The sequence below is a fragment of the Gymnodraco acuticeps genome, unplaced genomic scaffold (assembly GCF_902827175.1).
Source record: "Gymnodraco acuticeps unplaced genomic scaffold, fGymAcu1.1, whole genome shotgun sequence".
NCBI lineage: Eukaryota > Metazoa > Chordata > Actinopteri > Perciformes > Bathydraconidae > Gymnodraco > Gymnodraco acuticeps.
In genome coordinates this window covers 1,980,432-2,006,829 of record NW_022991584.1, presented here as the reverse complement: position 1 = coordinate 2,006,829, position 26,398 = coordinate 1,980,432, and the positions used below count along the sequence as shown (strand labels likewise).

At 40.7% G+C, this 26,398-nt stretch overlaps 1 protein-coding gene across 9 annotated transcripts in view; it reads left to right on the top strand.

Moving 5' to 3' along the window:
- Positions 1 to 2,078: 2,078 nt before the first annotated feature.
- The window catches only part of ptk2bb (protein tyrosine kinase 2 beta, b), a 28,480-nt gene continuing 4,160 nt past the window's right edge, over positions 2,079 to 26,398 (top strand). The window contains exons 1-22 of one of the 9 annotated variants that reach the window (XM_034197694.1): positions 2,079 to 2,100; positions 10,292 to 10,527; positions 10,841 to 11,019; positions 11,432 to 11,519; positions 11,817 to 11,896; positions 11,989 to 12,051; positions 12,288 to 12,342; positions 12,450 to 12,590; positions 12,701 to 12,775; positions 14,445 to 14,546; positions 14,698 to 14,815; positions 14,958 to 14,994; positions 15,218 to 15,252; positions 15,383 to 15,427; positions 15,509 to 15,606; positions 16,100 to 16,181; positions 16,258 to 16,358; positions 22,236 to 22,351; positions 24,140 to 24,240; positions 24,379 to 24,468; positions 25,583 to 25,787; positions 26,262 to 26,370. In XM_034197694.1, coding sequence (XP_034053585.1) covers positions 10,330 to 10,527; positions 10,841 to 11,019; positions 11,432 to 11,519; positions 11,817 to 11,896; positions 11,989 to 12,051; positions 12,288 to 12,342; positions 12,450 to 12,590; positions 12,701 to 12,775; positions 14,445 to 14,546; positions 14,698 to 14,815; positions 14,958 to 14,994; positions 15,218 to 15,252; positions 15,383 to 15,427; positions 15,509 to 15,606; positions 16,100 to 16,181; positions 16,258 to 16,358; positions 22,236 to 22,351; positions 24,140 to 24,240; positions 24,379 to 24,468; positions 25,583 to 25,787; positions 26,262 to 26,370 — 2,118 coding nt within the window. In that variant the 5' untranslated portion in view covers positions 2,079 to 2,100; positions 10,292 to 10,329. Of the gene's footprint in view, positions 2,101 to 2,294; positions 2,566 to 5,620; positions 5,744 to 9,208; positions 9,233 to 10,291; positions 10,528 to 10,840; positions 11,020 to 11,431; positions 11,520 to 11,816; positions 11,897 to 11,988; positions 12,052 to 12,287; positions 12,343 to 12,449; positions 12,591 to 12,700; positions 12,776 to 14,444; positions 14,547 to 14,697; positions 14,816 to 14,957; positions 14,995 to 15,217; positions 15,253 to 15,382; positions 15,428 to 15,508; positions 15,607 to 16,099; positions 16,182 to 16,257; positions 16,359 to 22,235; positions 22,352 to 24,139; positions 24,241 to 24,378; positions 24,469 to 25,582; positions 25,788 to 26,261; positions 26,371 to 26,398 lie in introns of those variants that run through there. The other 8 variants (XM_034197691.1, XM_034197695.1, XM_034197698.1 and 5 more) reach the window with 8 other exon arrangements.

The window sequence follows — 26,398 nt, the reverse complement described above, 5'->3', positions numbered from 1 at the left end:
CAGTGGTAGAATAAAAACATTTATTGAGGTTTTCAAACATGACAACCCCTATTTTATGCATCATCAGATCATTTCTGTTATGAATCCTCTTGTGGAGGGAGACAGAACTGCAACCAACTACAATGCATTTTAAAGGGGTAATGAGTGGGATTGTACTAAAAAACAATGTAAAGACTCGTAAAAAGTAATCGCTCTCAATCATCGGTGGCTCAATGTGCAGAAACACACAAATGTGGCTGGGTTTGTGACGTTTCTGGGCTTAAACTTCTATAAAAAACGTCTACCCCTAAAATGTAGGGAAAAGACAGATGCCATAGTACTAAGCACACATCCAAAAGGGAGGTACGAAAATGGTGGACACATCACCAAGTATTGTGATGAGAAGCGCTAAGCAGACAATGATCGTTCCAAAACAAGACTGAAAGACTATTAAGAGCAGTATTCATTGTAATGTATATAACAGTATAGGATCCTAGTAGGTCTACTTTTTCCACCAATGCACCTAGAGATACTTGCCCCTATATGCAAATTCAAGTTCAAGTATCTGATAACTGTTCATTCCAGCTATAAAAACAACTTAATTTAAGTTTCTCTCTGGACTTGGCTACCAAATCAACAAAACATCAGACAAAACATAACTGTGTAGTCTGATACTGCTGAATGTTTTTCGTTCTGTCATCACGATGTACACCCATGATGACAGAGTGACTAGAATAACAGTGAATCATATTATAAGCTGCCATAACATATCTGATACTTTTCCCTCGACACCTCAGTCTCCCTGGACAAGAGACGCTTTGCATGCCACAAAAGCCACCTGTGTTCCCCCAGTTTATGTTTCTAAATACTGGCAGGGAAATGGCATCCAACATGGGGAACAAGTGGGGGAGGATGGGATAGTGAGGAATTGATAGTTTCAGGGCAAGAGTGGTCTCAAAATGTCAGTGTTAATGATCACATAGAGAAGCAAACAGTGAAACCATTGTAACTGCTGAAGCTTACCATCGTAGAGCCGTGCCTGCTACTGTGTGACAGCCGAGCTTGACAGGCACCTGTTGTGGATTCTTGCCCTTGACACCGCTCCGGCCCGCTGGGTGCTGGGCGGTGTTTGGTCTCGGTCTGACCCAGACTTGAACTGCATCACAGCTGTCGCAGCTCCACACAGCTATTCCAAACTGCTCTGGCATAGAAAGCGGTGCTGGATGCTACAAGGAGAGAAAGGAAGGCCTGCATGAATAAAGATGCCTCTGACAAGTCTAAAAATAAAGACATTTTACATTGCATAACGATTACTCTCATTTGGTTGTATGTTTCTCATTATATGCTGTTGCAAAATTCAAAGCACAACCGAATGAATTGAAACAGAGGGACACTCCAGGGAGCAACTACACAACGTTATTGTCTTGTGAGTCTGCAAAAGTTACATTTGCATCACAAATGTTTGTTAATGTGAATATGCTGTAGTAATAAAAAGAACCAATATTTTGTTTGTATAAAACTGGATACTTTCTTTGCGATTTGTAAAAATATGAAACTTTGGGTGATCTGTTATAGGCCTACAGTGACACATACAATTTGGACAAACATGATGAAAATAATCTGTTGATTTGGAATGATGAATAAAGAAACTGCTTATACATTGTCAACTTGTATTCATACAGACATCATTCTACCCAATTCCACTTTTAGTATCTGGAACTAAGTCAGAATTGCTTGGCAATATAAAAACTGTGTGTGTGTGATCATGTATTCATCAAGGAATCATTTGTTGGACTTTCTTGTATTTTTTACATTTGTTTATTTTAACATTTGCATTGAATATATCGTACGTTAACTGTGTTTTTGCTGGAAATTATGTTCACTCAATAAAGTTTTATGAACATGTTATGATCTACATACATCCCTTGAAATTCTTATTGATCTACCTATGAACAATTCAAAGAAGGCATCTAAAGTTAGTTAACAAGTCCTGTTTTATTAGTCTTTGTACTAGTATGTAGTGCCATCTGCTGTTTAATCGGTGTAATTACTTCACTGTAGACCCAATAACAGTTTTCAGTGAAGAGATGACGACTGAAAATAGAGGGAAAATGTTGTAAGGTGAGGTAAAAATCTAACCAAAACTTTAAATTAAAACTCAAACAAAGTGACATATTCCTCCTAAAGCAGGACTAGATACGTTTGTAAGTTAACTAGTGGTAATTAAAGTCGTTATTTTAAAATAGGAAAACTAGTTATTTTTGAGCGTTTTGCAACTAGCAAGGACAACTAAGTCGCTCGTGCGTTCGAAAAAGCGCGACACTCTTTCGAGACTCAGACGAGAAACAGATACAAAAATAAGTTTGGAAAAGTTTGAAAACTTAAACAGACAGCCATAAACTTAAGACACGAGATTCAAGAAACACGGAAGTGGGCCCACCTTACCGCAGAGTTGCAAAGGTGAGGGAGTGGCCACCTGCCGCCTGCTGCTCGACTACAGAGAGACAATCTGTCAGGCCCGGACTCTCGAGAGCAATAACACTTTCTGCAAGGCTTTTATCCCTACAAGAATTACACCAGAATCAGGTAAGGTGAAATATTAATATACGCTTAGGCTATGTTTATTACAGCAAAGGGATTTACAACTTCTGCTGAGGTGAGCTTTACAATTTACACAACTGCTTGCAATGGGCCCACTTGCACAGGGGTTAACGGCAAAAACGTATACGCCTGAATTACAACCACTTCACGAATTTAAAAAGTGTAGATAATTGCTGTTTGTAAAAAGCAAGTTTTTTCCTCTACTCTTATTTCCAGTCTTGGTGGGATAATGGAAGTTTTTGGATGTCAAACTTGGCTTTTAAGCTTGAATACTTGTATTTTCTTTCTCATGGAAGTGGTAGTGTTTATAATGGCACAATGTAAAGAGCTAGCTAGCTGCCATTCTCTCCCCAGATAGAGGGAGACATCTTCATTATTACAGCAAGTCTGTGCAGGTGAAGCAGCAGCAGCAGCAGCCACATTCCAGTGCCTGGGGTCATGACGGTGCAGTGTGCAGACCCTCTGAGCACAGCACTGTTTAGAGAGCTCAATACCTGCCTGTGTTGACAAGAACCTACCAGGAAAACCCTTTTGCCTTATCTACTGCTCTCATTCTGTCTTTATTAGGGAAATCGGTCTCTTAACAATGCCCTGACTTTCAGGAGATATACTGGTTATAGGCAATTTTGTCTCAAAAACATCCTTTTTTGTGAGATAAGCTTAATTCAGCGTGGTTTAAAGCTACTTTATTTATATAGGTAGTGTCGGTGTAATTTGATTTCTGAGAGTTGATGTTGCTGACACAATGCCCACACACACTATTTGATGACACTTTTTTGTGGAATTACAGTCATGACTGCATGTCATGACAGATTCTGTCAAGGATGTTCATTTTCACTACTATGCAGTTTACAAAGAGAGAACAGGGTTACACCTTTGTAGTCAACACTGGACTTTTCAGATATACAAAAACAACCACTATTGACTTTTCTCCACTAAGTAGGCTAGTTGACATGTTACAGAACAAACATAAACAAAAACATGTTTTAATTCAATCGCTGAGATTTGAATACATTTGTTTTAGGTTTGGATTTGCGAACATACATACTTAGGGAAGCATTTCCAAGTTGAACAAATATAATTGTCGGACATAAAGATATCCAATTTACAATGGAAAATACCCCAGAAAAGTGACACATTCTCAATATAGAACTATAGCATTTTGGCAGTTTTTAGTTATATTTACAGAATACTATATGTGATCCAGTATTATTTGCTGCAGCTATAGATATCAAAGTATATATCTACAGTAAGCAAACATCCGTTGTCATAAACAGCTTGAAATGTATTGATGTCCTCTCTCTCTCATGTACAGCCTTGTTGAAAGTGGAAGCTTCTCCGCCAGCTGCTGTGGAATTGTAATCTCATTTTTCACAATTTGTCATCCTGTATCAGTCCCTGTCATTCACCTCATAGAGACTGTATGTTTTGAATAAGAAGCAGGAGTTAAGTTAGGGAAGAGTGGCAGCAGTAATGAGCAGGAATAACTCCTCATCTAGACAAATGTTTGGGTGCTGAATATTCCCGTTGCAATGTTTGTGGTGGCTGAGTGTTGAAAGGGTTCGTTCACTCCACCTTGGTTTCAGTTTTGTGATAAAAAATCTCCCTCGGGAACAGTCGTTACCATAACAACTCAAGTGCCAGCATGACAGTGTGGAGAGAAGCAACATCACTGTGTGCCTGGAAAGTGTCTCTTTTGTTCACCTAAAAAAAACTAGAGGGATGTTAAAAACACGTAGAAGAAAGGACTTCATGCCCGTCAGTGAATTTAATGATGGGCTTTTGTTGTTGACAAGACTGTCCTACTCCAAAAAATAACTAGAACATTATTGTCCAACTGAATTACAGCAGCATGGCACGATGCCAAAAACATGCCTTATTTGTCCAACTTATTTGTAAAAAGAACTTCATGAAATATTCAGCAAAATAAACCAAACTTCTCATATTATAAACGTCATCTAAAATACAAGTAGCTGCCAAACAATTGAACAAGAAACAGTATGGGAATGGCAAAATTATTAATTTAATCCATAAATACCTGATTTTAAAGAATAAGTAACCAAGACCCTGGATCTTACTATGCATTTGCTGGTAACTTTAAACACCAGACTTTGACCCATATCTATCACACTTTCCTCAACAAACACTTAATACAAGCAAAGTTATGAGTTTACGTGTTCTTTGCTATGTGTGAGAGCAATAAGACACATTTATGGAGCAGCTTACTCCTTCTTGTTAGTGTAAGAGGAACTCTCAAATGACGGACCCTAAATTTGCCAGATTTAACATGTTTATCCCTTTTTAAAAAAAAACTTGTTCGGTAATACGTTTAACTACATTATTTTATTATCTCCTCTAGCAATTTACACGTGACATTAACAACGATCTAAAGTATATTTACGGAAGAAGAATTTATAAATAAGGTGGAAATAATTGCCAAATGACTCCAATGGAAACCGTTGTGTTTCAGTCCAAATTACAGTGTTTTCAATGCCCCATTTTCCTGTGTTTTAGTGATTAGGTGTTAGAATTAAGACTAGACAAAGATCAGGTCTCACACACAAGAAGTAGACTGGAGGTCAAATGTCTTTCTTTGTTGTTTTTTAACATAGCTGACAAACATTTTGGCACAACAGATTTTGCATTTCAGTCCAAGCACATGTAGCAATCTGTATGTATGTATGTATCTCTCTAGGTTGACTCATTGTTTCTCATGTGAGCCAAGGAATGTATTTGTATATCCACGACCCTACATGTTTCAACATTCATGGACGTTTTTCTTAGACGTAATCCTAAACTTCACCCTCTTCCTCCTCAATCTCCCTCTTGTCAGGCCTCCCACACCCAGGTGATGGTACAATGTGCCGGCCATGCTGCACACTCATCCTGTCTCTCTTTCCCTTTCTCACTACACACACACACACACACACACACACACACACACACACACACACACACACACACACACACACACACACACACCCACACGGCTCTGCTGGGGAATTCATGGCCTCAGGCTAACAAAACACAACCCTGTCCAACAGCGGCAGAAAGCCCTGAGAAAAACTAACACTGCTCAGCTTCCTCGCAGCAGTGTAACAGCATGGAGCTTTATTTAAAAGAAAACACCTTCTGACTCTTATCTGACGGACACTTTTGCGAGGTGGGTAACCAACAGAAATATTTACCTCAAAGCTAGGTGAGTTTTTAAAAAAATTTTTTTAGCTGAGTCAGCCCAGAGGTTTGAATGACAGAATATTAATTAGAGAGTCAATTTATGTTCAGGGCTTAAGGTCAGACCACGTCTTGATGTATTTCCCTGATTTTTTTTATTTAATCCATCAGTTTGTTGCTGCCCCAATCAATGTTTGATGAAACCTTCAAGAAAAGTTCAATCTAAGTTTGTGCAGACTTTCAGCTTTTCCAGTGTGCCTGTGATTGTGTGCTCAGCTTTTTATGATGTTTGTTTCCATTACCATGTTTGTTTAAAGCTAAGTGTCTGGAGCAGGATCTGCTGTTGCTGGGATTTCTAAAGTGGTATTTATGTCTTAAAGGAATAGTCACACATTTGGAAAGAGCTCATTTGTTTTATGCCAGGGGTTGGATTTTAACAAGACCACCACCCTTTTTTCTATTCATAATGTAGCTGTAGCTAGCAGCTGGTGAGCATAAGTTAGCACGAAAACAAGGGGCATCAGCTAGCCTGCCTCTGTCCATAGCATCTGGAAGGTTATAGCTAATGCGCCAAAGTGTAAATTAGGAAGTCACTGCTAACTAACTAAGACACAACATGTTTCACAGTGAGATTGAGCGGTGCTGGTGGGCAGACATTGAGATCCTGGGACAGGGCCAGCCTTAAAATACAAGTTTTTTTTCAACTGTCAGCCAGAAATATCCTCTTCTATATTTTGAAGGTTTTTACCAAGTGGTATGTCCATGTATCATTACTAGCCTGATTAATATAACATTTAATATGGTAAAACTGCTTTTTATTTGATTGCTGTTGACAGATTTATGGATGGATACAAAGAGATATCCCCGTTTTTCTAACCTTGCTCTAGCCAATGTTTATTCTGGAAGTGTATGCAAGTTTGAACATTGCTCAATTGCATATTTAGAAATACAAATGAACTGTGGAGGTTTCATGGTGATATTAGTTAAATATGTCACCCAATTACCCTTTAGACTCCCTTGAAGAAGGGCAGTAGAGCTGCTTCCCTGCTACATTTGGAGTTCTTCTCCTCACATTCTTGCATAAAGGAAAAATCAACAAAGGTTGCATAACGGCTCCGGTTACTACATATCCGGTTAGTCATAACTGTTGTTTGGTTTCCGAACAGATTTCAGGGTTTCCCACACATAGACTACTTGGGCGGGCCGCCCAGGTATATTAACGGCCGCCCAAGTATATTTCGCGACCCATTTAGTTTTTTGTTTTTTTTTACAAGTTTTTTTTTTATTCGTCCGTGACCACGACGCCATCTGCAATCGATTAACTTGTGGACAATGATCCCTCGCTCCCTTGCTCTGATCTCGCCTCCTTCTGGCCTGTTAAGTGGCCTGCCTCACACAGGGTGACTGGCTGTCCACATGATGTGGCCTGCCGACATGGCCACTGTCATACAGATCATAAATCAAAGCCCTTGATTGGTCTCTGTGTGTCATTCAAGCTCGGGATAACCTCAGCTCAGGTGAGGTAAAGCACTCTCTGAGTGTTTAGATAGTTAACTTAGTCTAAGTTCTCAGTGGGTCTCAAACGGTGTGGTCACCATTTATGTAAACACATATTTCCATTTGAGAGGGTAGTGATTGGTCTAATGGATAGTGAGGTGGGCTGAAGATCGGAAGGCTGTGAGTTCAATTCCTGCCAGGAACACCACCACTAGTGTGCCCTTGAGTAAGGCACTTAGCCCTTAGTTACTCCAGGGAGAATGTCCCTGTAACCGGTCATTATAAGTCGCTTTGGATAAAAGCGTCAGCTAAATGAAATGTAATGTGATTAGTAAAATATGCATGAATAAATAAATAAAAAGTTAACTAGGTGAAAAAAGGCAAGATACACTTTTAAAACTTGTTGAGAGAAAACTAGTCTTTGCTGCTGCCTCAAAGAGGAGCAGGGGGGAGAGGAGGGAGACAGGAGAGGCTGATTCAGGAGCACAGACACACTATAAATGAACCAAAAATAAATTAATAAACAAGTTTCAGTGTTTTTTTCATATTGGAAATGGGATGTTATTGGTTATGGCCATGATTTTATGATTATTGAAATGTATACAGTTCTGTTTAATATAGGTGTTTCCATAGATCTAGTCTCTTTATTTCCCCCTCAAAGTGCACCAGATTGATGCATTTAACTCCAAAATAAAAAATTAAATCTTACCGGGGGGGCATGCCCCTGGACCCCCCTAGAGGATTTGAGGTCGACCCCCAATAAAAATCACATGGATAGGTTCCTAAATACATTTATAAATACATTTTTTTTTTTTAAATAGTAACCCATTTCCATATGTTCATGTGTGGATAGTAGATTTAAACTATAGGGCTATCATTATGGGCCCTGCCTGTACCTGTTCGCTCTGCCATCGCGTGAAGTAGGGCTGAACGATATACCGTGTCATGGCGATAACCGCGGTATGCGCATGCGCGGTATTCACACCGCAGGGACGTGCGGTTTTATTATTTTTTTAAATGCTAACGCACTTTAGCACATAATTCAAAAATAAAGATATCCTTATTACTTATCGAAACTGCACATACAATGTATCCGATTTAAAACTGAGACTCCACAGATTATTTAAGTATAGTATCTCAGCGATCCGATCTCGCAACAGGGGAAGCAAACACAGACATCACAACACGTACCTTTTACGGAGCTTTTACGGGAGATCGTCTCACCGTAGCTGTCAATCTGATCAAAAGTCGTGTTCAATGGCATTAAAACGAGAAAGAAAAAACGCGGCTGAATCGGTTGATCCATAGGTTGATAATGTATCTGTGGCTTTGAAGCAATTGTTTATAATCCATAATTCCATTTTTATATAAAAATCTGAGCACAAAAGTTAGCCACCAGAGTGTATGCAGCTTCCGGTTTTGGCTCCGCGTCACTCTCACTCCTTATTTGTTCATGTGTTGGTGTGTGTAGAACTTCCCCTGCATGCACAGCAAACCACCAAGCACAATCATTCGGTATCAAGATTGATGCAAAACAAGTGATATTTGACCTTTTTAGACAGATTTAGCACACAAAAAAACTCTTTTGGGGCCATTTGGGTGGATTTTCCATATCTCTGGCCCACCTTGCTGGATTTTGACATGTGACATCTCTTTCTGACCGTCAGAGCCAATGGAATCGAGGGGAAATCACACAGTCCTTATTTGGTAATGTGTGTGTGTGAGACTTCCGCATCGCCAAGACCGGAAGCAGCAGCTACTCTGGTAGCTACCATTAGCAGCTAACTTTTGCTCTGCGATATTTACATACAAATTGAATTATGGATTATAAATTAAATAATTTTTGTATACAGAGACGTTAAAAACCTATGGATTAACCGATTCAGCCACGTTTTTTTCTTTCTCGTTTTAATGCCATTGAACACGTCTTTGATCAGATTGACAGCTACGGTGAGACGTCTCCCCTAGAAGCTACGTAATGGTACGTGTTGTGATGTCTGTGTTTGCTTCCCCTGTCCGAGTTCAGATCACTCAGTGATGATACTATATACCTAAATAATCTGTGGAACCTCAGCTTTAATCGGATATCTTGTAAGTGCAGCTACGATAAGTAATAATAAGGGTACTTTTATCTTGAGTTCTGTGCCAAAGTGCGTTAGCATTTTTCGCTCAGGGGTCATGTATATGCTTCTTATGAGACTTGTGTTTTGTTTTGGTAAAAATGGTTTGTATCGTCAGTTAGCTGAGATTATTTCCGTTAATCTGGTATAACAAATTAATAGGTTCTTAAATATTACGATCCCCTGAGACACTGTCGTGAAAAAAAAGTAAAGTACCAGCCGGGACTTTGGGGTTTAACAGGTTAAAAAAACCGCAATATATACCGCAGGGGGGGAGGGAATCGCGATGTCAGTTTTTTTCAATACCGTGCAGCCCTAGCGTGAAGGGTCTGCTAACAAGCGACCAACAGAAAGGTTAATGTTAATGTTGTTGCACGTCACCTCAACCCCCACTACCACCACCCCCCCAAGTATATTTCAGATCTGTGGGAAACTCTGGATTTAAGGTGTTGTTTTGTTTTACAACACTCTTCTGTCAGCCTCTGTTTCCCTTCAACAGCACATACTAATAACGTTTAAGTTGTGTTTGTATTTTGGGAGAAGTGGTGATTTCTAGGAGTTTTTCTCGCTGATTTAGAAGATACAAGTCTCCACACTGACCCAAGTTTTCTTTGTGAATCACTCAGGCCCTCACTTGAAATCACGGTTAGGAAGGAATGTAATCAGCGGATCTCAGAATGAAATTATATGAGTCACTGCATGGCACAACATCACAGCAGAAATGTTAAGTGTGCAGTGCTATAAAGAAGTCACAGTACTCTTGTGTTAAAGACACATTGTCAGTTCAGTTAAACATGCTTTACTTGGAACACAGTCTTAACAGCACATTATTATACAGAACATGCTTTGTAAACTTCTGGATGGAAGTGTTGGAGCCCTGATGGTTGACTGATGACTTGTTCCCTTTGTCTTTCGAACAGAATGAAGTTTATATGATGGTGCCAACCCAGCCTTGAAAATGTATGAGGTGATGTCCGGGGAGACCCTGTCCTGGAAGGTGCCAAGTCCAAGACCGACCAGCGCAGAGTCCAACCCTGATTCTCTAACGGCCGGGGAGGGAGGCCCCATCAAGATCCTCAAAGTGTGCTTCTGCACCAACAACAACCTGGGCAAGAACTTCAAGCTGGTTAAATGTGACAGCTCCTGGCAAATTAGGGTAAGAGGAATCGACAGAAATATGGGGAAAGGAAGTGTAGTTTCAGATGTCAGTGATAGGGAAGTCGTGTTTATCTGATATATTTTAGATTACAAATTCACATTTCATAACATACAGGAAAGTAATACATCCTTTATCAGTGCACAAATAATCTTGTTCTCTTTCAGTGAATGGGAACCACCAGAAATGATGGTCTTTCGGTGCTTCATCTCACAATTTGTTATCCTTGAACCACTAGAAGTAGCTTGAAGGGTTATTGAATATTCATGATATTAATTATTTTAAAAATAAATGCTGATTCTGCGTCCTTCAGGCCATCATCCGTTCGATCCTGATCTGTGGTCGGTTGGGGCCGAACATCGAACACTCGGGATGCTACGGCCTCCTGCTGAAGCACCTGAAGTCAGATGAACTCCACTGGCTGCACCCAGATCTGACGGTCGGGGAGGTGGAGCAGCGCTACGAGAGCAATCACATAGAAGCTGAGTGGAGGTACAGGCCCTCTACCAGGACGTAATGTTGCTTTATTTATCGACAATGCAAAGTCAGTTTATGCAAGTAAACACAACATTAAAGTGAGTTTAGCTAGTTGAAAGAATCAGTAAAACACTTCACTTTAACTTTCCTCGTGTGATCGTTTCAAACTTACATTCCTTAATTTTTTCTAATTAAATAAGAAATGAGTTGTTTTTAAGCTGAGTTCACTTTAATATCTGTCTGTTTATCGCAAATAATATTGTAATTTAGATATTTTCCAACCTATTTGCACATTTTGACCATATCCTTTAATGATATTGTGTATCCCTAATTTAAAAGTTATCTGTTGAGAGACAACGTAAGTTTTTATATTAAAGTATGGCATTTTATAAACATGCATGGTGTATCTTTCTTTTCTCAACTGCAGGTATGACCTTCGTATCAGATACGTTCCTGTCAATTTCTTGGAAAAATTCAAAGACGACAGATCTACGTTAGTGTTTTTTTACCAACAGGTAACAAGCTACTGTATTTTATGTTTTACTTTTGGGCCTGCATAGAATTATTTTTTTGTCAATGGATATTAGCAATCATGTTTTCATACCTGAAGAGCAGCTGTCAGTGTGTGTGTACTGGAGTGGTTTTGTGTGGATAAGGTTTGATTTGACTTTAGGTGGCACTCTTTTTGTTTGAATCAAATCTACAAATCATATTATAAAACCTTCAGTTCTGTTAAAACAGGAATGGAAACATGTCCAGTATAACATTGCTATTTATTGTTAATCTGATTTCTCGGTTTTATTTAATGGCAGGTGCGTAGTGATTACATGCAGTATCATGCTTCTAAGGTCAGTGATGGGATGGCGCTGCAGCTCGGTTGTTTGGAGATCAGGTCAGTCACCTCAGTCCTTTCATTCTTCTGCCCTCAAATTTCTTTACGTTCGTTATATTTCTGTAACTTGTTACTTGTTTTACCTTTGTCAGGAGGTTCTACAAAGACATGAATGCAAAAGGTCTCGAGAAGAAGTCCAACTTTGAGCTGCTAGAGTAAGTGCAATTCATCTTCTCACTGTCATTTTTGTGAAATACAACCTAATTCATTATTTTGAGCTTTGAGTTAATTAACTCTGATGGATCCTGTTGAATAAACCTTTAAGAAGCTTGACTTTATTTGTGTAGTTCATCAAAATAGGACATTTAAAACATGACGTTTTGAAAAAAAATGTAAGCACATTTCTTTTTGAATTTCAACAATTTTTCTGACTTTTCCTTTGCAAATCTAGAAAAGAAGTGGGCCTGGACCTCTTCTTTCCTCCACAGCTTATAAACAGCATGAAGGTAAACCATCCTTACCATGACTTCAATTCTTAATGAGTTGAGTCAGACCTAGATCTTCATCAGTGTACCTAAAATCATATGTTTAAATCCCCCCGCTTGTGATCCAGTCGAAGCAGCTACGGAAGTTGATCCAGCAGACGTTTCAACAGTACGCAACACTCAAGGAGGACGACTGCATGATCAAGTTTTTCGAGACCCTCAAAGAGTTTGCCACTTATGATGAAGAGGTTTTCCCATGTGAACTTGTGGTGAGTGGCCCCCTTAATCCCATGCTTATAAACAGCATGTTCTCCAAGCCTTAATCGGCTCGGTTTCACATTAATGTTAAAAACATTTAAGAACACTCACTTGTCAACAGCAAGGTTGGAGTCTAGCGGTGGAGCTGGTCATCGGTGGGAGGGGGATTCGCCAACGCACACAGAAGGATTCAGCGGTAAGCACAGCAAGATTTCAGTATAGCTTGTGAGGAATCAGAAATCCTTTATTTGACCAGAAACGGGGAAATAAACATGATTACAAAAGCAGAGGCTAAGTATGCACACGTTATGTTATGTTTTTGTGTATTATATATCTAATCTATCTAGCTAAATACTAGATTTTTTTTATAGAATATTTTAGTTATGTTAAATGAGAAGAATGATATTGCTTTACTTTTCAGTCGGTTAGCTTAGCTTAGCATACAGTCTGTAAACAAGGGGAAACAGGCAGCTTAGTCCATTATAAACTAAATCTACTTATCAGCATCTCTAAAATGTAATGATTAACAGTAACTTCCTGAGGTCTACTCTGACTAGCAATTTCTCGAGGCCAAGAAGTAATCCAATGCATAACCCCTCATCAAACCACATTATATTTCTATACATTTTTTGTACTCATGAAACAAACCAAAATAAGATACAACCTATTACTTATGATATTGATACAAATCTGAGAGTTGTTTCAATCCTCTCATTTCCAAAGATGTCGAATTGTTCATTTAAAGCAATCCTATAATTTATGGAAATACCATATTTTCCCCTTTAGTCTGATAGCATAAATTAAAGCTGCTGGATATTTTGTGTCCAGAAATATATTTTCAAAGATTATCTTGCCATCAGTGGACAGAGTTGGGTGTAACGCGTTACAAAGTTACAAAGTAACGCGTTACTGTAATAATATTACTTTTGTTGGTAACGGAGTAGTGTAACGCGTTACTTTTGTAATTTAGTAATCGCACTACAGTTACTAACATTGCCCCGACACGCGTTACTTCGTTACTTTTATAAAATAATCACACTCACTGACAGACAAGAGGGGTTTCCGCCGCAGGTTTATATACATGTAGGCCTATGTCATCTGCGCGATTTGCGAGACCACATCTCCACGTGCAGTGCTGCATAAACATGGCTGAGTCTTTTCATCTGTAAACTCCCTCAACAGGCCGCTCGCTCTCTTTTGTTGATCGCCCTCTCACGGGTGAACAGTTCAATGCCCCGCTTCATTGTAGGAATTCTGCCATGTCTCTACCACTTTAGTTTGACCATCTCTGTTACTAAGTTATGGAATACTAAATACATAAGTAATTAGATACCTTACCGTTATGCGCTCATAAAGAATGATAAGAATAATGCGTCTTGAACTGGTTTCATTAATTAGTGTCTTGACGTTTCACAGACTGTTAGCTTCTTGTGGTAGGCTGGTAGCCTATTTTAGAGCATATCAAAAGAAAGACTTGTGTTATGTCTTCCTTAATGCAATAGTAATTGGGGGTGCAAGTGGAGTCTCGCAGAGGCAAAACTGTGGCGCGCACACTGTAGGTGCGCCGCAGTCTGCGTGATCTGCCTGTAGGGAGGGGCGGGCCGGCCCTGCGAGTAAAGTAACGAGTAAAGTAACGAATAAAGTAACGAGTAAAGTAACGAGTTACTTTATGTAGAGAGTAACGAAGTAGTGTAATATATTACTTTTTTTTAAAGTAATATGTAATATGTAATATATTACTTTTTTTTAGTAACGACCCCATCTCTGTCAGTGGATGCTACATCATTATAAATCTAACAGAGCTTCTCTAAGATAATCAGCCATAATGATCATCTTTGTGCATCGCTTTTTTGTGTGTGGCTCAGCCTTCTTTCCTAGCCGACTTCAAACAGATCAAGAAAATACAATGCTTATCTCAGGGGGACGGCAAGGCTCTCTTAGACCTTTTCATAGAGGGGGCCCGACAAGTAAGTACACTATCTACCTATAATACAATATTACTCTGGACAGTGTTAAGAATCACAATAGCTGAATAAGTAAATATCATTTCTAAAGAGAGTGTCTGCACAGGAAATTTGACATGTGCTTACATCGCCCTTTTTCCCCGTTATCTGATAGCGTCTGTCAATCAACGTGGCCACCGTCCCTATGGCAGAGAACATGATGGACCTTATTGACGGGTACAGCCGCTTGGAGAATGACACGGATGAGTCTATTATCTACCGGCCAAATAAAGGTGTGTACGTCTCTGCCACTTCCCCTGTTGCAACATCACCTTACAACAGTTATGATGGAGCTTTAAAAGCTACATAAAAGTAAGAACATTGCATTATGTAAACTAGAATCATCTCATTTATCTGATCTCATTTCCCTCCTAGATGCCAATACACACGCCCTGCCTGAGATTCCCACAGAGTGAGTAGATGTTTGGCTGTTTTACAACTTTGAATGATTTGTGCCCTCTATCAGCCTCAGTAGCTGCAGAGGCTGTGCTGTTGTAATATGAAATGAGAAGATATTGAGTTATGAGAGTTATTGATGAGAAAGGCTGTTATATTGAATTCTGTCAGCGCTCTGAGGAGCTATAAGTTGGCAATTTATGAGCGGAGCTTTCTCTCATTCTGTCTTTTCTCTGAAGCAGCAGAGACACCAGCTCGATCAGACACAGCATGGGTGAGCCGACAGTTTTAAAAAGTTGTACATAACTTCTCTGTTTAATACAATATGCAGAAAAGTCCACACTTTTTGTCCTTATTTTACCGAAACAAAGAAAAACACAATGGTCTTTTTTTTGTATTTTCAGGGTCTGATATCTACTGTGAGATTATGGATGAAAGGCCCAGATCAGGTTAGTTGAAAGTTTGTATTCATATATTTTGCAGAATAATAACCCTTTTGAACTTTCATGAATGTACATCTTTTTTGGTAGTTGTTAAGTATGGGATCGACCGAAGCGACATTGTTCTTGGCCGAATCCTTGGTGAGGGTTTTTTCGGGGAAGTCTACGATGGAGTTTACAAAAAACTAGTAAGTGTATTTTCCTAGTTGAAGAACATAAATACCACATCCAAAAATAAAAAAAAGTAATAAAACAAACTATGAACTAACTATAATTGATTAATATAAATAGTAAAATACTTACCAGGAGACATAGTTGCTGCATTAATATGTAGTTATAGAATATTTGTAACTCCGTGTTAATGTGCATTACATGTAAAGTAGGGCTGCAACTAAATATAATATTAATTATCAATTATCCTGTCATCTCAAACCTAAATTAATATTTACAGATTAATCGTTTATCCAATTCCAAATTACCAAAAATACTAGTTAACTGTCGCATATTATATAGAAAATCAGTACATTTGTGACAAGAAAGGCAGGAAGAGGAAAATGTTACATGTTATTGCTTGAAAAATGACTTAAAATATCAATAAACTATTAAAATAAGTCACACAATATTTTTCTGCTTGTGTAAATCTCACTACTTCCCATTAAATTGGTATTATTGATTCAACAGAATGGAGAGAGGACCAATGTGGCAGTGAAGACCTGCAAAGACTGCTCACCTGATGTGATGGAGAAGTTCATGAGTGAAGCAGGTAATTAAAGAAATGCATAGAATATAATGAAATAAATGTGATAACAATAACGCTGTGAACTTTGTGTGTATGCCAGTAATTATGAAGAACCTGGATAACCAGCACATAGTCAAACTGATTGGCATCATAGAGGAGGACCCTGTGTGGATCGTCATGGAGCTGTATGAGCATGGAGAGGTAAGTGCCATGTTCATTTACACTCAGCGGCAACTTTATTAGGTTCACCTTTATACATTTAGATCTGGTGACTGTGGGGGCCGGTTGAGTACAGTGAACTCATTGTCACGTGAAACCAGTTTGAAATTATTTGGGCTTTGTTACATGGCGCATTATCAGAATATGGGTACACTTTTCAATTTCATTTCAAACCACCTACCCAGGTGTATCCCATTGAGATCATTGATCTCTTTTTCAAGGGATACCTGCTCAAGTAGGTTCCACATGAAACATAAAAACATAAAAAGGACATCTTTCAGCATCATTACAGGGATTACAATTTACAATAACTATCCACATGAGCAGGTACCAACAGCTTCCGATTGAGTAGCATCCAACCGAGCTTTAAAAACATTTAGTGGCACCAGATTGCTCAGTTTCCATTTCAATTGCAGACTATTCCAAGACAGAGGAGCTGCGCATCTAAAAGCTATCTTCCCTAAGACAGTCCTAGCAATTGGCACATTTAATAAAACTACAGCATGCGATCTCAGGCAGTAGCCACTTACAATTCGCCGTGAGATCAGGGAGCAGATGTAGGATGGAAGTTTCCCTAACATGGCTTTGTATATAAAAATGTACCAGTGACTGAGCCTCCGTACAGTTAGCGAAGGCAAACCAGCCCTTGCATACAGGGTACAGTGATGGGTTAATGCTTTACAGTTTGTCACAAATCTTAGTGCACTGTGATACGCAGCATCTAACTTGATCAGGTAATTGGCAGGTGCATTCATATACATCAGATCACCATAGTCCAGCACAGGTAAAAAGGTCACAGTGACTAGCCTTTTCCTGGCCTCAAGCGAGAAACAGGACTTGTTCCTGTAGAAGAAACCTAGCCTAACCCTTAGTTTTTTAAGCAGGTTATTTACATGACGTTTAAAAGTGAGACAATCATCAAGCCAGCAACAGAACAACACTGTGGTCACTAAGGGATGGACATGGTCAGCAACAATACTCAGGTAGGCTGTGGTGTTTAAACAATGCTCAATTGGTACCAAGGGGCCCAAAGACTCTTTCTTTCTTTCTTTATTGAAAACCACCATTAGCATAGCTTCGGGATTAGCTGTACATATTAGCTTCCTGGGGACCATATACAGTAAAACACATCAGATAACACAGCTCATCTCATTGAAGTAAAATTCAAGTACAGGAGAGAAACAAGTGTTTTCACACATCACAACTCTAGTTTATAGTTACATATGCCTATCAGGTGTCCATTTTAGGTAGCACTTTCCTGGAGCGTCAGCTTCAGCGTCAGACAGAGTCCTGCTGGAGTCACGAGGGTGGCAAAGAGGAGACAAATCCTACTTTGATTGAGCTAAGTATCTTTTATTTGGTTGTTTAGCCCCTCCTGCTATAATCATGTGTATTTTCTCCATTCCTGGGACCTCATTTATAACGCCGTGCGTAGGATTCACGTGGGAAGGTTGCTTACGTAGTAGAAATCCAAAAAATAGGTACAGAAATGTTCCGACATTTTCCGATTCACCAAACATTGCGTACCGGCGAGGAAAGTGCGTACAGTACTTCCTACGCCGGTTTCCCTTTATAAATCACAATCGACTCGAAATGCGGTGCAGCTTTTGCGGGCTTCACGTAACGCCCATATTTGCCTATAAATAGTCAAAGAAACGCCCATTCATTCATTCATTCATTTTGACTGACTTTATGAAGAAGATAGCAGGAAATGACGACAGAACAGCTACAAAATACATCTCAGATTTTGGTTATTTTGGGGAGGTTGAGATAAATCATATTGTTTGGTGGATGCCGTTTGAACCAGAGTAGCAGCATGGAGGTCGGATCGTCACCAAAATAAATAAAGAAGTGGTCCGAAAAAGGTTCATGACAAAAAAAATACACATAGCCTTCCTCAGGCAGTGTGTTTGTACCGGGGACAGGAGACACCCCCTTGATGAGAGACTGTAAGAAATGATCGGGGAATCCCTCCGGAGTGGAGTCATGACGACTGGATCTGAATTATGTTTTCGTATTTGGTGGTTTGTGTCCCAGCTGTCGATCAGCTGTGCGCAGCATCTCCACTGCAGCAACTCTATATCCACCAGTTAAAGGAAATACAACTAATGTGTTGTGTTATATTAGCTGTACAATTTACCACATATGGTGTTCTTAGTTTCCATACCTCCTGTGTTTTATGAGCGACTTATCAAGTCTTAGCAAATGGCATAAAACATGATTAAACATGGTAGTAGCCTATATAAAACCATGCTCATACAACCTATAGAAATGCAAAACCACATCATTTATGAGAAAACATTTCATAACATTAACACAACATATTCGAGGTGGTTTTAAATAACATATCCGTATTTATTTATTTCTCCAAGTTGTGTTTTTGTGTGCACTGAGGAGTCTCAAACAGGCGTTTGTTTAATCATTTTAAGATTGGCTTTAATCAATGTTAGAAAATGAATTCTTCATATGATAAATGAGAGGTAACATTTTTTTATGGTATTATTTCCACATATTTCTCTTCTTCCTTCTGCCAACGCGGTGTCGCAGTTTCTCGTCTCTCCCGTTTTTGTGCTTAGTACGTACGCATGGGTTAGATTTTGCGTGGAGGACCGCACGTTTTCCCGTCAAGTTAGTATTTTATAAATCGCAAACATTGCGTAGAAACTGGCGTACGCCATTTTTTGAGCGTATATCCCTTTATAAATGAGGCCCCTGTTCATGTGTCTTCTCGCAATTATCACTGGCCCCGTGTATCTCGTAATCGATATAACCGGCCTGCTCTCGTCTATCCCACGTGCTCCACTGAGATCTAACATCTAGTTTCAGGCGGCCTGTGGAACTGCCAGTCAGCTGTTCTTAAAGCTGACTTCATCTCTGGCTACGCCTCCCTGCAGTCTCTGGATTTCCTTGCTCTCACTGAGACGTGGATTACTCCATCCAACACATCCACCCCAGCAGCTCTCTCCACAGCATATTCCTTCTCCCATACACCCAGACCCACTGGCAGAGGAGGTGGCACTGGTCTCCTGCTCTCACCCAAATGGAGCTTTTCCCTCTTCAAGCTACCTAACTTCACTTCTTCCACCTTTGAATTCCATGCCGTCACAGTAACCCATCCTATACAATTAACCATTGTTGTTCTCTACCGTCTACCAGGCGCCTTGGGGGACTTCTTGGAGGAATTAGATAATCTCCTCTCACACATCCCTGAAACTGGCCCTCCCGCTGTACTTCTCGGAGACTTCAACCTCCAGACAGGGAAGATAGACGAACTAACATCTCTGTTAACCGCCTTTGCTTTCTCACTGTCTCCGTCCCCACCGACTCATAAAGCTGGCAATGTCCTTGATCTCATATTCTCAAGGACCTGCACTACTTCTAACCTCTCTGTAAACCCGCTCCACACATCCGATCACTTCTTCATTTCATTATCTCTACCCCTTTCCAAACATAACAAACTAATCTCTTCTCATCCTGCACCTGTCCGCCGTAACCTTCGTTCCCTCTCCCCCTCTGCCTCATCGGTGCTCTCAGCCCTCCCTTCCTCTGACTCGTTCCAACTCCTACCTCCAAACTCTGCTGCAGAAACTCTCCTCTCCACTCTCTCATCCTCTCTGGACTCTCACATCTCGGCAGGCTTGTCAGTCCCCTCCTGCTCCCTGGCTAAATGACGCACTGCGTGCTAATAGAACCGTCCTTCGGGCAGCAGAGCGGAAACGGTGGAAATCCAAACACCATGACGACCTCCTAACCTATCAGGCTCTCCTCTCCTCTTTCTCTGCTTCGATCTCTTAGGCAAAAAGCACTTTCTTTCAAGATAAGATCCAATCTTCCTATTCCAATCCCAAAAAACTATTTTCCATCTTCTCCTCCCTCCTGGACCCCCCCAAAGCCCCTTCCCCCTCCTCCCTTCTGTCAAGCGACTTTGTTAACCACCAAAGGTTGATGATATTCGCTCTTCTTTTTCTGACTCACCTTTACTCACCACTGGGTCACCAGACCCTCATTTCACCCACACACTGACCTCCTTTTCCCCTCTCTCTCCAAGTGAGGTTCTTACCCTCATTACCTCTGCCCGCCCTACCACCTGTCCTCTGGACCCTATCCCTTCAAACCTCCTTCAGACTATCGCTCCTGATATTCTAGCGTTTCTCACCCACTTCATCAACACTTCTCTGACTTCTGGTCACTTTCCAAACAGTCTCAAGGAGGCAAGAGTAAACCCTCTCCTAAAGAAACCCACTCTCAACCCCTCTGATGTTATAAACTACAGGCCTGTCTCTCTCCTTCCGTTCCTGTCTAAAACACTTGAACGCGCTGTCTTTAAACAACTCTCCTGTTATCTCCATCAGAACAACCTTCTGGATCCGCACCAGTCTGGTTTCAAGGCAGGTCACTCCACAGAAACTGCCCTCCTTGCTGTCACTGAGGAACTGCACACTGCTAAAGCAGCCTCCCTCTCCTCTGTCATCATCCTTTTGGACCTGTCTGCTGCATTCGACACGGTGAATCATCAGATCCTCCTTCGCACTCTCCAAGAACTTGGAGTTTCAGGCTCTGCACTTTCCCTCATCACCTTATACCTCAAAGACCGCACCTACAGGGTTACTTGGAGAGGGTCCGAGTCCGACCCTTGTCAATTAACTACAGGGGTCCCTCAGGGCTCTGTTCTTGGTCCCCTCCTCTTCTCCTTGTACACAAACTCGCTCGGATCTGTCATTAGCCCGCATGGTTTTTCATACCACTGCTACGCTGACGACACCCAATTAATTCTGTCCTTTCCCCGCTCAGAGACCCAGGTCGTCGCACGCATCTCTGCTTGTCTAGCTGACCTCTCTCAGTGGATGTCTGCTCATCACCTCAAGCTCAACCTTGACAAGACTGAACTGCTTTTCCTTCCGGGAAAAGATTGTCCCACTCTTGACCTAACAATCAACATCGGCACCTCTATTGTTTCCCCGACTCAGACTGCAAGGAATCTGGGTGTGACCCTAGATAACAAACTGTCCTTCACTGCAAACATAGCTGCTACAACCCGCTGCTGCAGATACACGCTTTACAACATCAGGAGGATACGTCCCCTGCTGACCCAGAAAGCGACGCAGGTTCTGGTCCAGGCTCTCGTCATCTCACGCCTAGACTACTGCAACTCCCTCCTGGCTGGTCTACCTGTATGTGCCATCCGACCTCTGCAGCTCATCCAGAATGCAGCGGCTCGTCTGGTCTTCAACCTTCCTAAATTCTCCCACACCACGCCGCTCCTCCGCTCCCTCCACTGGCTTCCGGTAACTGCTAGAATCCACTTCAAGACAATGGTACTTGCGTACCATGCTGCGAATGGATCTGGCCCTTCCTACATCCAGGACATGGTTAAACCGTACACCCCAGCACGTGCACTCCGCTCTGCATCAACCAAACGGCTCGCTGCACCCTCGCTGCGAAGGGGACCCAAGTTCCCATCAGCAAAAACACGTGGGTTTGCTATCCTGGCTCCAAAATGGTGGAATGAGCTCCCCATTGACATCAAGACAGCAGATAGCTTACACACCTTCCGGCGCAGACTGAAAACTCTTCTCTTTCGACTCCACTTCGAGCAATAGAACTATTAACAAAGCACTTATATACTAATAAAGGACTGGCTTACCTAAAGCCAGTTGAGTAGCACTTGAATGTTTTTGCTCTATGAAACCTGATGTACTTATATGATTCTGTTTTCTTCAAGTTTGTATTTTGTTGGTCGAACGCACTTATTGTAAGTCGCTTTGGATAAAAGCGTCAGCTAAATGCAATGTAATGTAATGTAATATGCTTCCTATGCAGATTGTGAAAGTAACTTTCTGTCTTGCCTGTATGTTGCAGCTGGGGAACTACCTGACCCAGAACCAGAGTACGCTGACTGATATTACGCTGGTGCTGTTCAGCCTGCAGATCTGCAAAGCTCTGGTCTACCTCGCAGGGGTCAACATGGTACACAGGTGAGGGGCTCCACTTCTTATTTTTATGTTGCTATCCAGGAAGTAGAGAAGCTGCTGTAGGCTTTAAGACTTTTACATTTCTCAAATAATAGTCATGATTCAAAATCCATTTTTCCAATCACTTCACACATCCTCCATAAATTGTTGTATATAAACTAGTGCTGTCAAAATTATGGCGTTAACGGCGGTAATTAATTTTTTGAATTAATTGCGTTAAAATATTTAACGCATTTAACGCATGTGCAGAATGGCCCGCCCCATACGTGCCACCAGTGGCAGCGCCAGGGTATGGCTGGGGTAGGCTACACCCATACCAAGAAATGGCTTAGTCCCACCATGAAAAATGATGTTAAAGTAAGCAAAATAAAGTCTGCCAACTCGCGGAGTAAATTGCACAGACAGCAGTTAGTAAGATTGATTTCAGTAGCCACGGTTTTGAAAACTTTTGTCACGTAGTGATCGTCTTCTCAATAGAACATCTTTGATAACGGCGTGGTGTTGTTGCATGAAGTCCCGACGGAGAATACTTTTGCTGTAGTACAGGGGTGCACATAACTGGTACGCAGGTTATGTGCGTAATCTGAAATGCGTACCGTCACTTGTGTCACAAAGCGCATTTGCGTACTGATGTACTTGTGAAGCTTTTCCAGAAGGAGGTTAGATCACCGGACGACAGAGTCGGTCTCCGTGTGCACAGACAGGGCTGCTGTTAACGTCGGTCTGTACAACAGAATTGTGCCAAAACTACGCCAACCGGCTGTGGAGGCAGACTCCCCCCCCCCCCCCCCCCCTTCACTGGAGAACTGCGCTAAAACAGCTGATCACAACGTTTACACTCTGTGGTCACGAAGTAATCCACTAGCCGCCCCCCCCCCCCCCCCCCCCCCTCTGTCCGACTTTCCTGAAGTACTCCCCCGTTGATAGAAATCAACACGTAATGAATTAAGACCTCACGGTTTGATGATTGATAGGTGTGTGGGTTGTCTTTCATTTTGACATGCAGAATTTTTTTATAATAAACATAGATACTGTATGTTAAATGGATATATCCGCCTTCTTTCATTTATCTTTCCATTCCCACAACAATATTCATAAATAAATGGCATATTTTGGACATAGTTTGAATGGTGATTAATCATGATTAATTAATTTTTAAGCTGTGATTAATCTGATTAAAAATTGTAATCGTTTGACAGCCCTAATATAAACGTATACATACTATACTATATTGCTATGTTTTGAGTTTCGGGGTTACAGTATGTTCCTGGAATACTTTCGTAAATCTGAGCCTGATTAGTGCACAGTGTTGATTCACAGGACAAAGGCAAGTTGACAGCTCAATAGATGAATACAGCTAGAAAAACAGCATCTGGAGGCAAAGTGGAGTCATATAAGGTAGTGACAATAGAAGAGAAAAAATGTCATTTGAACTTGAATTATTTATACTAACGCCAAACATTACAGAATGTTGATGTCAGATATGTTTCGCTGAGTTGTTTCTGCAGACTCCTGTCAGCAGATTTCAGGCTTTAAAGCAGCCACTCTGGATTTAATCTGCTGTGAAGGGAAACACAGACAAAGGAAATTACTTTCTGCTTGTGTGGAAAATGCAAAGATTCCTTTTTTATTGTTTTCTGCTACAGTCGTGGCAGTACAACAGTGGTTGAGAAGCGAGTTCAGGTTCATTTGAGAGGGCTTAGGGCCAGTGAAGACCCTCTGGATCATTTCCACTTCTACCATGTCCATCTGTAAACTTTGGTTTTCTGTTTCAATTGTATTTTGTCACAGAGACATTGCTGTGCGGAACGTGCTAGTTGCCAGTCCAGACTGTGTGAAGCTCGGGGACTTCGGTTTGTCGAGATACATCGAGGATGAAGAATACTACAAAGGTAACGAAGGCACAAACCAGTATAGAGAAAACGATAAATAATATAGTTGCCATTTTTAGAAATTGTACCCCTTTGTATCCCTGTTCAAAAAAGAAAAATGTAGACAACTAAATATTGTCATCTCCTTTTTTCCTGCAGCGTCTGTTACTCGGTTGCCAATCAAGTGGATGGCCCCAGAATCCATCAACTTCAGACGCTTCACCACAGCCAGCGACGTCTGGATGTTTGGTGAGCCTGTGATACATACACACATTGTGCACAGACAGGAAAACACACACACACACACACACAGATGGCTAATGGCAGGCAGCTGGTTAATCTTTAATCCAAACAAGCACTGCTTGAACCGATGTCAGAACTTCACAGAGGAGTAGTTATGAGTGTATGAAGTACTGTAGGTGTGTTGGTGAGCTAATGTGGAAACAACATGTCATGGACGCTTCAAAGAAGATGTGTCCTATTTAATTGCTCAGTGTGTTTAAACAACACAATATTTGTTTTTCTAATTGTCCCAATTTGAGGAGTGCTTTCAAGGGAATTTCCCTACCTTTGAACTCGTTTTTTTAGATTATTCTGAATGCAGGACAAATGCCTTCTCGCAATGGTAGCTAAATGGATATCAAATGTATGTATCCGCATTGTGACTCCGAACTGCTCTAAATGTCATGCAAAATCGTGCCTGTACTTTTTCCTTCATCCTGCTGACAGACAAACCGAGATAAACCGATCTGAAACATTACCTCCATGGCGGAGGAAAGATTATCTGGTTATTGAATGAATCTTTACCTGTCTCCACTTCATCAGAACTATGTTGTGCTCCAATACGTAGCCACGCTGTGATGGCCTTCTCTGGTCCATTTCATACAAATAGATTCATCACAATCAAATAATTGAAAGTAATCATTCTGGATCTACTACATTTTTATTATTTTATTCAAGGCAAAAAAAGGCATGAACAATCTGATTGGATGGTCTTTAAAGTAAAGCATTAAGATAAAAAAACTTAAATCTAACATTTTGTTGCCCTCTCGATTGAGCTGGATCATATGAACTATGTTAATGTAATCGTTTTTAATCTGTGTAACACACTTGAGATTCATTTATTGTATGGATTCTCTGAGCTTCAATTCAGAAAAGTACTGTGTGAATAAGTAGGTTAAGATTGAGTTTGAGTCAGTTTTGTTTCTCCTATAAAAAAGGGAAGCGTATACTGATAGAAGGAGAACCAAAGAACATAGCCTTAAACACAAACAAGTGTACTCGAGGGACCCAAATATAGCAATGGGATAATAATATAATGAGGAACATAACATGTGTTTTCTCTGTTTGCATTCCCTGATAGCTGTCTGTATGTGGGAGATCATGAGTGTTGGACAGCAGCCGTTTTTCTGGCTGGAGAACCGAGACGTGATCAACCAGCTGGAGCAGGGCATCCGGCTGCCCAAGCCCGACAACTGCCCCCCCGCCCTCTACTCACTGATGACCCGCTGCTGGTCCTACGACCCCAGAGAGAGACCCAACTTCACCGAGCTGGTGGTCAAGATCAGGTACCTCTTTACTCAATATCAACATAACTGAATGGAGTGAAATGTATTAAGATTGGTTCAGTTTGATAAGCCATCAAAGTTCAATACAAATATATTTGAGGTGTTTTGCTCATGTAAATTGTTAGAGATTCTCAGTCTGTAATTTCTGATGACACACGAACAACAAGGAAAAGGTTACTCTGTTTTATTGTAGCCTTTTGCTAAAATGCAAGAAATGGTCTATATTGATATGCTTCATCAACTCCTTTTCAGATTAAGTTCAAGATAGAATTAGAGCCGTTAAATATACAAAATGAATGTGATATAATTATAATAAAAAACATTTCGAGATCAGCTGTTCATAAAGAAATGGATAGATGCAAATTAAGTGATTTAGAATGGTGTAAAGTTATCTGCAATAACAGTCTATAAGATGTGTTTTTCTACATCTCTTAAGACATGATATACAATAATGTGTTGTCTGAAATGTGTCAGCGATGTCCACAATATGGTGAAGGAACAGGAAGTGGAGAGAGAGAGGGACAGAGCACGCTCCACTAAACTCTTCGACCCCAAATTCAACTTCAATGAGCCTCCTCCCAAGGTACTGTCAAAGTCAGCCACATTTTCAA